Here is a 12,245-nt window from a genome sequence, read left to right on the forward strand (position 1 = left end):
ATAGAGTGCCCTTGGAGATGTTCTAAAGGTGTGAGATGGTCGCTTTCTATAATCAAAATATCAGATGGATGAACAAACCTTTCATCTGTCTAGAAATTACTATGTACTGATAACATAATGTTATTGTACTTTAAAGCTTCACATTGGTGGTTTAAAAACACAAAAGACTTGCTGGACCTGTAGTAATAATATAATGGTTAAAATATTAATGACTGACTCGTATAGCAGCAAGACCTTAACTTCTTATTTACCGATTAATCAAAGGAACCATTATGTTACTTTGGATCCTGTTACTAAGTTAATTTATCAAAGAAAATAGCAATTGTAACTATAGAACAGTTTTTCTTTTGGTCAAAAACTATAGAACAGTTAGATTGTAGTTCAATACTATAAAACAAGGGTAAACAAGTGTGTGACTATAAAACATTACTAGATTTTGACCCGCGCTTTCAAAGCGCGGGATTATTTTCGAAACATTCCAAATTTATTTGATATAAATTTGTATTTTAATTGTATCTACACTTAGATATTACGAATGAAACATTATATTCAATGTTTTGAAACCCGATCCGATCCGCAGTTAAATTGCCAAATTCGGTAGTTCATAAGTAATCCATTTTAGTTTTAAAAAAACTGTTATTTAAAAATTCTATAAAACCCGTAACAACCGCTAAAACCCGAGATCTGGTTATCGGTTGAACTGATAGATGACCCAATATGTAATCCGGTTTGATTTATTATTATATTTTGAGTATTGTAATATATATTCATAAACGTTCAGAAGAATAGTGAATATATTATGAAATTGATATTCCAATTTTAATACAATTTTAGTCCAACTAAAATTCCATCTTGTTAATGGATTAATATTTGAGTGGATGCATATTAAAAATAAAATAGATTTGAGCATCAATAATGTGTATACGTCTATTACAAATTAATGATTTACGTTTTCAAAAAAAAGTATAATTGTTTATTTAGTTATTAGATACTTTTTGATGTTTTGTCTATGGCTTATTTTAAATTTTAAATTTAATTTCATTATTCGCATTAGAAATGTAAATATTTATTATTTTAATTTTGATATATATTTTTAATATATTTAGTTCTTAATTTTTTTATAATTTATATATATAATTTTATTTTTAAACAATTAAAATATTGACTCTTACTCTCTGGCTTCGATTTATGTTAATGTAATGTTTTATGATATATTTGTGTTAATATATTTGTTCAATTAGTATATATTTGATATATATATTTTATGTCTGTTTGAGTAATCCGTAAAAAATATATTCATAAGACTATCAATAGTAACATGTTTCATCATATAATTACTGTTAATATTTATTTTATAATATGTATTTATATATATTTTAGTACTCTACTATAAGAATTATATTTTTATGTATTTGGTGAGGGTTTTGAACAATTTTTTTTTTTTTGCATTTGGATTAATATATAGTTGTATATATACGAATGAATATATATATATATATATTATTTATTACATTAATAACTAAAACATAATTGATTAGTTATTTGAATTTTGAATTAATATAAATTAAATTCATTAGTTTAAAAAATAATAGATTAGTTAGTTAGTTCCTTAATTTTAGGTATAATGTATATTTAACAATTAAATTAGATATGAGTAGAATAATAGAAAATGTAATTAAATATAATTGTCCAACCTAGACTATTTGTAAGTAGATAAAAATTGCTTCTGTTTTAATAGTATTGATTAGTGGTGAACTAAAATAAACATTATCTCGTCTGTCAGCAAAAATAAAATAAAATAATAAGTAGGAGAGAGATTGTAAAAAAGTCAGAAAATCGTTTTTGTTTTCAAAAAAAAAGAGAGAAAAAAAGGTCGGACTCGTTTCTCCACATAAAAGCTTTGGAATATTGGCTCAATTATTATATATACAAAATTAAAAATTAATTATACCACTTAATGCTACTAAAAATCTAGAAAAACTAGTCTATAAAACTATGTGTGAGAGACTATGTGCTCTTAACTGTTTAGAGTTTAGACCTAATCACTTAATTAGAGTTTAGACCCAATCAAGTCTCCTAAACAAAACCCACAAAACATGTCGGATGGAATGTATCTAAACTATCGAAGGCCCAATACTTAAAAGATCATGGAAACCCAACAAGGATCCGAAATGCCCAAATCGTATTTACTCAAAAGAGTACTAAAATTAAAACTCCAAAATACCATATTATATTCGTCTAATATTGTAATCACAATCTAATCACATTAAACACACAAGATCTGATTCATCGTAAACATGGACATTATTAATGTTAAGCTAATTGCATGAAAGGCTATATAAGGCAATAACAACACTTTGGTTTATTCTTTAGATCATTGTTTATTTAATTTATCGCATTTTAGTAATTAAGCCTAAACAAAAGGAAGAACAAATAAATAAATAAAAAATTAAGAGAGACGAGAAGAGAAAAAAAGGAACAAACTTTACGTGGCCCATGAAAAAATGGAGATCGGAGAAGATCATCCTCCATGACCATTGACCCTTCAGGTTCTCCTCTCATCTCATTTCTCTCTCTGCATCAAACGTATTCGTCTGAGCATGAAATGTATGTAAAGTCTCAGTTTTTAGATTGTTAACGAAAGAGGCAATTCAATCGTATTTGAAAGTTTGTTAATTTCGATAAATCTGGATTCCTGAAAATGTGAATTTTGATAGATCTGATTGGTTTTGGGGATTGCAGAGGAGTTGTGATGTGTTCTGGTGGAGAGGGGAAGCAATGGAGCTGTGGGAAAGCAGGAGTGGTGAGTTTGCAGAAAGTTGGATCTTTGGTTCGAGATTTGAGCGAGCCTTGTCTTTCTCAATCACACATTCAGGTTGTTATTATCACTGTAAGCTCTTAATCTCTTTTTAATCATAATCTTCTTTTTAACAATGTATGTACAATCACATTGAGGCTTTGTAATGGTGCACAGATCGGCAAAATGCTTAAGCCGGAGAAGTGGCAGGCGACTTTTGATAGTGAAGGAAGAGTTTCTGGTTTCCAAAAGGCCCTCAAGTTGATCATTTTGGGGGTATGTCATTTGATTGTTCTTTCGATACACTGATCAGTGTTCTAAAAATCGGTTTAGGCGGCAAATCAGACCTAAACGAAACGATTTAACTTGAACAATTTCTTAAAATATTGGTCCAGGCGTTCAAAAAATCGGTCTAAACTCCTGTATAATCAATAATAAGATGGAAAACGCTGTGCCGCCTAGCGATTTTTTGAACATTGACTGCTCTGATGTTTGATGATGTTTCATTATTAGGGAATCGATCCGTCTATTAGAGCTGAGGTTTGGGAGTTTCTACTTGGCTGTTATTCGCTGAGCAGCACCTCTGAGCACCGTGACCAACTCAGGGCTGCCAGAAGGTAAGACTGCTTAGTGTTGTATCACCGCTTAGAGTGTGAGAGATTAAGTGTTATTTGAATGTTCATATAGGAAACGGTACAATGACTTGCTCAAGCAATGTCAGACGATGCATTCAAGCGTGGGAACTGGTTCACTCGCCTATGTTGTGGGGTCTAAAGTCATGGATATGCGGAAATCTTACAGAGATGAGGCGGTAAAGGTTGCTACTACAGATGAAGAAGCTTGTCTAGATGATCATGACAATGCTAATACAGAAAGTCATCAGAGTGATTGGAGTAATAATAATGGTGGTGCTGATACATCTCATGTACACAGAAGGGGGAGTTCTAGCGAGTCTGTTGATTTAGCAAGCGGAAGAGAGAGTCCTGAGAGCGTAGTGTACAACACTTCTTCCTTTGTATCTGCTTCTAGTCCGTATGGCTTTCCTTCCCCTGACGGTTACTTTGACTTCCCTTCGCTGCCGGTTACAGATTTGTTTGGGAGGAATAGTTTAGATCAGATAGAGGTTTCTACTCCAGACAAGGATGCTTCATTGCACAGGGAGCTAAGATCTGGTGACTTAGTTAGAGAACAACAAAGGTCCACTTCAGAGATAGAAGAGTTGCATCCGGATTCTGTTGGTGGCTTGAGAATATCTGATGTGGCATCAGTAAAGGAGACTCCCTCTCGTGTTGGGAATGTCACAGAAGAAGGAGTGTCTGAATGGCTTTGGACGTTGCATCGCATAGGTAGAGAACTTGCTGAGATCTTTCTTTTTTTCTGTCTCAGCTTTGTATCTTTCATAGTTTTACTTTCTCGTTTCCTCAGTTGTTGATGTGGTAAGGACGGATGGCCACCTTGAGTTCTACGAGGATCCAGGGAATCTAGGAAGAATGTCTGATATCCTTGCGGTTTATGCTTGGGTTGATCCTGCAACTGGTTATTGCCAAGGTTCTATATACCGCTTCAGTTTGTTTTCCATATACATTGGTTTAGGATACTAACTCTGTGATTGCAACTGTGTTGATAGGAATGAGTGATTTAGTCTCTCCTTTCGTGGTTCTTTTTGAAGATAACGCTGATGCCTTTTGGTGCTTTGAAATGCTCATAAGAAGAACGGTATATCCAATGTTTTTTTTTCTTTCTGGCCTTTGTTTGAACTATGGACTTATGCTTTCTATGTGTTTATTTGTGCAGCGAGCGAATTTCCAAATGGAGGGACCAACTGGAGTGATGGATCAGTTGCAATCCCTGTGGCACATACTGCAATTCACAGATTAAGATATATTCTCTCACTTGACGCGTATTGGTGCTGAGAGTCTTCACTTTGCCTTCCGTATGCTTTTTGTCCTGTTCCGGCGAGAGTTGTCTTTCAATGAAGCTCTCAGAATGTGGGAGGTTTGTGGTTCTTCTATTCAGTCTCTGTATCTCTAGTGACATTGTCCTAACCGTTTTGCCTTTGGATGTAGATGATGTGGGCAGCTGATTATGACGAAACCGTTGCTGAAACTCTGGAGAATGATTGCTTGGAGCCTCTGGTGATTCATCTTCCAAGAAAATCCAAATCTGAGGTGAGTGAAGAAACTATATATGATAGAATAAAGAGGGAGCCATCAACTTCAAAGAGCGGGCCAATTTCAAAGAGCAGCGGTTTGTTGTCTATGAGCGGTTTGCTGCCGAAGAGCGGTCCGTTGCCAAAGACCACTGGTCCACTCTCTGAGGAGAGTGGGATGAAGTCATCCTCATCATCATCATCCTCCGCTTACCACTTCTGTGGTTTGACAAGAAGTCTTTGGTCAAGGAACGATAGAACAACAACAACACATGCTCCTTGTGTAGTCTCTTCCATCAGGAAAGGGGATGATGCTCTTCCTGTCTTTTGTGTGGCGGCGATTTTGATTATGAATCGGCATAAGATCATGAAAGAAACTCGCTCCATTGATGACATGATACAGGTTAGAAAGTTTATTTCATCAGTTGAGATGCATCTATGTATATACTGATTCAGAAGATATTTTTGCAGATTTTCAACGATAAGGTTCTTGTGTTTAGCGTGAGGAGATGCATACGCACAGCCATTAAACTTCGTAGGAGATACATGTACAAGGTTAGTTATGCTTAACTAAGTAACTTTATGGTTCTGGATGATTCTATTTAACTGTTCAGCGTTTGTTAGAGTCAGGTAATCAAGACCAAGAGCCACACTAACCAGGTTCAGATCGAGCATCAAACCCATATGGAGAGCAAGAAGCTGGAAGAGACTCAAAGCCAGAGGCAAACACAAAGTTTACATCATAGTTCTGCCACTCAGAATGGTGACTAGTCAGATTCTACTTACTATAGTATAATAAAGATTAAACAAAGGGGAGAAGAAGCTTACACAAGCAGGTCATCTTTGGTAGCGAGTTTCAAAGAAGGGGTTTCTGTTTGAAGATTAGTGCTTTGGAGGTAACCCATTTTCCATTTTCATCTTGAGAACATGTTCATGCATCATGAAATCTTGGATCATGTTTGCAAACAATCTTACAGAAGCTATTACTAAATTTTAATCTTTGTTGTTTATGCAATAAAAGGTAGCAGGAAGGAACTAGCAAGAGACTGAGAGAGAAGCTTGTGACATTGAATCACTTGGTATTAGACAAACTGAGAGTCTTAAGACTCATAACAAAAGAGGTTAGACAAATAAAAATCTTATTTTGCAAGAACAGTTTTGATTGCAAAACCTTTATACTTAATGTGAATATCAGAAAATTTTATACTTCTTAGAAAGTCGCACAACAAGAATCATATCTCCTTTCAGCTATATAGAGAATCACAATGTAATAAATAACAACAAAAATCTATATCAGAAACATAAACTTTTCAATCTTTTCTTTCATGTTTTTACCTGTTTATACTATTTTTCTTGCAATCACAAAGATCATAGAGGGATTTGTGTTTAGTTTCTGCGCCTGCAATCTCTTCGTATCTCGCCTTCGTTTTTAGTCAACACATTTATAGACCCCATCTTGCTCATGGAAAGAGCAAATGATTTCCGAAAATCCTCAAAACTCGCTGAGAACTCCTCAGAGATTTGCTTGGTGTCCTCGTTGTAAAGCAGCTGTTGATCTACTTCGAGAACAGATTTGTTTGCTAGAACCCTGGTGTAGAATGAGCTTGTGAAGCTGTGGTTTGAGCCTGAGTCCGGGTTTAGGTACACTAGCGGATCGGTCTGGCCTTTCTTGGTTCTTGGTGGACATTTATTTGCCATCTCAGAGAGGAAAGTCTTGTTCATAGTGGGGCTTGGTTTACCTGTCTTGTTGAAGTTATAGAGACGGTCAACGATGTAGCTGCAATGTGTTCTCCCCATTGAATGTGATCCTGGTTTATGAGGTTCAATTCAGTTAAACCGGTTCAAACTTAACCAAAACTATAGTAAAAACTCTATAATTAATATTTAATAACTTAATAAAAAGTTGAGTTAAATCGATCAATATTCAAAATCGATAAAATAATAAAATAATATTGTTTAGAAAATTTTGTCTTATTAAAATCATAAATCAATAATTTATATATACATATAAGTACAGACAAAAAATTATATTTACTAATTTTCTATTAACAATGTAATTATATCTATATTTATTAACACTTCAATATATTTCTTCAATATATTTTGATAATATTTAATAAAATTATACCTACAACCACATTTAAATTATATGTAACATATTTTGTGCACAATAAATAATATAATAAAAGTAATATGAAAGTCGACTTTCTAAAATTCATATATATGGCAAAATATAATATTCTTTATTTTATAAAAATGTATATTTTCTTTTTGTAAATTAATAACTCTAAAAATTAATAAAATATCATAACATTATTAAATTATAGAGTTTTTACTGTACCTTAAACAAACTGATTTGTTCTCCTTTATGTACAAACAAACCTTAATTCAATTTGAAACGCAAAGCAACTACTGACCTAGAAGTGTAGCCATGTCAAGAACATTTAAGCCTCTGGATTTGAAGTAAGCCATAGATGCATCCCATGAGATGGACGGTGATGGTAAGTCGACGGTTTGCTTATCAGACGTCAAGCCATCTCTTCTTCCTGTGAACACAGGATAAGATGGTGCACCTGCCTGTAGGAAACCATTTCCCCATACATGTCAGCTAGTCAGTATCCATATGTATATAGATAGAGGTAGAAAGAGAGATTGAAATGGAAGAAGATGTAACCAAATGAACAGCGTCTCGAGCTGCGAGGTTAAGAATGTCAGCACAAGAGACAATACCAGGACATCTTTGTTCCAACACTTTCTTGATTTTGTCTATGATCACGAACGCTCCAAGTCCTCTGTTTTGCGGCGCATTTCTCTCTGAGTTTGGACCTTCTAGAAGAACCGATGCATCGCATCCCTATCATTATATAGTGTCACACATACACACATTAACATATAATGTTTAAACGGTAAAATAAGATAAGTTCAAAGAAAAAAAACGTACGGTGACAAAGCAATCTGAGTAGAGGAGACGAAGGAGCTTCGGAGCAATGGTTGTATCATTCTTGTAAAGAATCTCAACTTGGTGCCTCACAAAGTTCTCAGCATTCTCGCAAGTGTTATAAACTTTGTAAAAATGCCACGTCAGTTTCTGCATGGACGGCCCCATCACGGCCGCCTCAGCCGTTCCAGGGAAGAGGCTGAGGGTTCCAATCGCCACCACCGCGAGGAAGATCTTCTTCATAACCATATCTCTCTCGGTGAAGCTGTTGAGTGGTATGGAGAAGACAAATAGATGTGATGTTGAGTACTAGTGAGGGGCTTATATATACTAGGGAGTTTGATATATAGATTGCGAAGGTGCCATCTCTGACTAGGATTGAGACAACTTTATTTACTAAATAATATATAAAAATTAATTAAGCAACAAGCTTTGCAAGCATAATAATCGGATCTTTGTTGAGTTTGTGTTAAGTACCGTGCAAGGTAAGTTGCCAGCCCGTAATGTCGTGTACCCATTTAATTTCTGTGCCGACGTTTTGAATATTTGTGGAGAAATAATTTGCATGAAATACTTATGATAAAAAAATGAATTTTTCACATAAAGATAGTCTACGTTTTGATATCTATATATGTACCAAAACATCTCTTTCTATGATATTTATACATATGCGCAAAAATAACAAATGGTATGCCAAAATTACTTAGGATACTAAAAGGCCGGGAAATTATCAGATCGGTTGGGTTAAAACTTTGATTGAGGGTTTAAGAGTTGATGGTTTGTGTATGAAGATTTTAGGTGACATGCATGTAAGAAGCAAAGGTCAAAAGAGAAAATAAGAAGACCCTAACACGACTGGAGTTTTGGATTTTTAAAATATGTACTCTTTCTTTTTCTTTTGAAACTTACTCCTATTTCTTTTCTTTTTCTTTTTTTGAACTGAACTTACTCCTATTTCTTTAAAACTACATAAAATAGTATGTGTGATACCTTAAAATATTAATCAAGTGTGTGTATACTACACATGTATAAATTTTACGTTATGGTCATCAGATAGTGAAGCAACGTGTTATCATGTGATCTTAACTCGGATTGTGCGCGTTGTTTGATTTCCCATGCAGAAATATGAGATCCCATTTCTCGTGTGTTCTTATTTATTATGTAGAATACTGTTTCAAACATGTATATATGATCTTAAAGAAAGGAATATATAAGTGGTGACTAAAAAAAAACAAGGACTGATCATGTTGTCATGTCGATAGGAAATAGCTAGCTTAATGACGATAAAAATGGTGATACATAGATCAAATAAAGAGTATCCGTTTGTCATGTGACATTAGCCAAATACTTTTCGTTTGAAACTTGACCCCTTTTCTTGTAATTCTGCTATCACAGTACGGTCTGTTTGTCAATGTTCTGTGAAATAAAAACGATTATGATGAAAACTATTCTGATTCAGAGTCATGATATGTAGTATAGTCATCTATAGTTATGGTTTTTCTTTTTACAATCCATTTGTGAATGGACACAATCAATTCATATTTGTTTTCGTTTTTGCAAAAAAAAAAAGAGAAAAAGTGAACATATTTAATGTAATCATTTTACACTCGAACGTGAAAGATATACAATAATACAATACATAATGTTTGTTTCCTTTAAATCTATGTACGCAACACACAATTTGAATTTTTTTTATATGGACTTTACGACCTTTTTCTTATACATATGACTTACACTTTTTTTTGTCAAACCCATATGACTTACACTATCACCGAAAGTTCATTATGAAACGGGGAAACAATAGTGGAACATAATTGTCAAACTTAATTGTACATACATATGCTTTCATCCAAATTAAGTTAATATACTTTTCTTTTATTTATACATAGTGGACTTTTTTTAAAAAAAATATAAATTTTATTTTAATTTAACCTTTCGCAGAGTATCACTTAACATTTTTGATTTTCTTTTGCAGTTCATTGGATTTCTTGAGCATTATTATACTTCATGGCCTTGAAGCATTGGACCACATCTGAACAATTGTTTTTGTATCTGTGTTATTTTTGAGATTTTTTTTAATGTAGTATTTCATATTTCCTTCAAATGGAGTATACTCATGGCCTTGAAGCATTGGACCACATCTGAACAATTTTTTTGTATCTGTGTTATTTTGAGCTTTTTTTAATGTAGTATTTCATATCCTTCAAATGGAGTATCTCCAAAATAGAGTTAAGTGTAATTTACTTCAACAATACTCCATTTTGTAAATAATAGAATAATGACTACTAGATTTTTTTTAGAAATTCTATTTTTTATTCTTGAGTAGGTTTTGTTACCAAAAAAAAAAAATCTTAAGTAGGTTTTATAAACAACTTTATAAATTTAGAGTGAAAAATGGAATAAGTCCTTAGATACTCTTACTTTAGTAAATGTTAACGTTTCTTCCTGTGGAAAGTTCAACATTTTATCTAGTAAAATAATAATCCTAAATCCTAATGAATTTTTGTAGGTAATCTTGTTTCTCTCCCAAACAGAAACATATGAGACTAGTCTACAAGTAAAATATTGGGTATGAAAATAGTAAAAACGAAGATGAAAGAGTAAAAATTGGTCAAAATTTGGTAAATATAAGAAACTTTAGGATATATAATTGGGCTTAAGCCCAATTAAAAACAGAGAGGTACATGGGCTAGAGGGTAGATCTGGTATTTTATTATATAAGAGTCTAGGGTTCTTGAAATGAGTTCCTTTTAGTCTTTACATCGACGGTGTTCTTGCGGCTTAGCTTTAAACAGCAGATTCTACCATGGTACGTTTCATGTTTTAATGTCTCTGTAGCTTGAAATGTTGGTACTTGTTTCATTTTAGCTCAGTTAATCGCTTGTTGCTTTGATTAGGATCTAGTAAAACTTGTAGGTTACAGAGAACTTTGATATACTAAAACGTTGTTTTGATGATTATGGTTGTTAAATATGTGTAGCCTAAGCAAATTCACGAGATTAAGGACTTCCTTCTGACAGCAAGGAGGAAAGATGCTCGATCCGTGAAGATCAAGAGAAGCAAAGACATTGTTAAGTTCAAGGTCAGATGCTCGAAGTACCTCTACACTCTCTGCGTCTTTGACCAAGAGAAAGCCGACAAGCTTAAGCAGTCTCTTCCTCCAGGTTCGTTTATAATCCTTAAAACTCAGCTTTTCCATCTAAAAAACTTAAAACTTAGTTTGGCATATTAGTACTAAACCTAGCTTTAAGCTCTTATATTGTTCTAGACCACTCGAACTGTGTCACACGTTGAATCATTTTGTTACACCTAAGTTTTAAGTTTAAGTTTATAACATTTTGGCATATTAGTACTAAACCTAGCTATAGCTTATAACATCTGTCTGGTCTCATACATATTAGTAATCTAGTAAATTGAATTACGATGCGTGAGTGGTCAAACAGCTTTTGCTTGTTATTATACATTTTAATTTTTATATAGACACGTTACATGTTTTGTTGATTCTTAGTTCTCAACTCTGTTGCACGTTTTCAGGTTTGAGCGTGCAAGACCTTTGAAGATGAAGAAGCCTTTGGTGATTGATGAATCTTTGTGCCATTCTATATTTTTCTTCTTCTAAGTTTTGTGTCGTTCAGTTATGCCTAGACTTTTTGTGGATTGGTTCAGTTTTTAATATCAGATTATGTTCTCGCTCTGGATTCAAAATTTAATTACTCTTGTTAAATCATCTCATCAAAATCATCATAAACATATAGAAAGAATATATTTGAAATATTATTATTCCTTGAAAGTGTTAAAGTGCTGTAGAACAATATATCAACCAGGCCCAAAACCATTTCAGAATTTATGTTTAAATTTTTGGACAAGCCAGTTAAGTTTAATCAGAAATTCAGAACAATCAAGTTTGGAACTACATTGTACTGATTCCAATAAACCAAGCAATTTAAAAGCTTGGCTGAAGGTATGATTTGACATTGAACCTTTATGAGTTGTCAAACAAAATGTATTAAATGTAAAGCCACTTGGTCAATTATATATTAGAAAAATGGGTATGAACGATTCAAATCATGTCCTACGTAAGTGGCTCATTTTCAACAAGATAGACACAAATCTTACTTGATTTTTGTTTCCTTCCAAAAATGATTACTTTGTGTTCTTAATAACATGGTCTAAATAACAAATAAAACATTAATCATTTTTAATCTTAAATTGTCTCGTCTCACATTTCCCCCCAAATAGTTTAATGATATGTTATCCATTAATTAGTTTAGAGGGAATATCGTTGGTGGAAATGTATATGACAACAAAGAACAGAAGATACCGGACATTAGGCCTACCGGACATATAACAAAATGAAAAAA

General features: G+C 33.3%; 2 protein-coding genes and 1 pseudogene across 2 annotated transcripts; 2 read left to right on the top strand and 1 right to left on the bottom strand.

Moving 5' to 3' along the window:
- Positions 1-1,580: 1,580 nt before the first annotated feature.
- On the top strand, positions 1,581-6,262 carry LOC103866073 (annotated as a pseudogene).
- LOC103866074 (probable peroxidase 26) lies at positions 5,975-10,303 on the bottom strand. The gene is made up of 4 exons (XM_009143947.2): positions 7,888-10,303; positions 7,621-7,800; positions 7,364-7,523; positions 5,975-6,754 (listed from the first exon to the last, which is right to left on the bottom strand). The coding sequence occupies exons 1-4, from the start codon at positions 8,131-8,133 to the stop codon at positions 6,333-6,335; spliced, it is 1,008 nt and encodes a 335-aa protein (XP_009142195.1). The 5' UTR covers positions 8,134-10,303; the 3' UTR covers positions 5,975-6,332.
- A 252-nt stretch (positions 10,304-10,555) lies between these two features.
- LOC103866072 (60S ribosomal protein L38) lies at positions 10,556-11,611 on the top strand. Its single transcript, XM_009143946.3, has 3 exons — positions 10,556-10,693; positions 10,865-11,048; positions 11,419-11,611. The coding sequence occupies exons 1-3, from the start codon at positions 10,691-10,693 to the stop codon at positions 11,439-11,441; spliced, it is 210 nt and encodes a 69-aa protein (XP_009142194.1). The 5' UTR covers positions 10,556-10,690; the 3' UTR covers positions 11,442-11,611.
- Positions 11,612-12,245: the final 634 nt, after the last annotated feature.

This window comes from Brassica rapa, chromosome A04 (assembly GCF_000309985.2).
Source record: "Brassica rapa cultivar Chiifu-401-42 chromosome A04, CAAS_Brap_v3.01, whole genome shotgun sequence".
Taxonomy (NCBI): domain Eukaryota; kingdom Viridiplantae; phylum Streptophyta; class Magnoliopsida; order Brassicales; family Brassicaceae; genus Brassica; species Brassica rapa.

Excerpts from the sequence above, each read along its gene's own strand:
- LOC103866074 (XM_009143947.2), bottom strand. The coding sequence starts at position 8,133 with ATGGTTATGAAGAAGATCTTCCTCGCGGTGGTGGCGATTGGAACCCTC. Across the intron at positions 7,801-7,887 it reads ACTCAGATTGCTTTGTCACC|GGATGCGATGCATCGGTTCT; the intron begins GTACGTTTTTTT and ends ATATAATGATAG. Across the intron at positions 6,755-7,363 it reads TGACATGGCTACACTTCTAG|GATCACATTCAATGGGGAGA; the intron begins GTCAGTAGTTGC and ends CTCATAAACCAG.
- LOC103866072 (XM_009143946.3), top strand. Across the intron at positions 11,049-11,418 it reads TAAGCAGTCTCTTCCTCCAG|GTTTGAGCGTGCAAGACCTT; the intron begins GTTCGTTTATAA and ends GCACGTTTTCAG.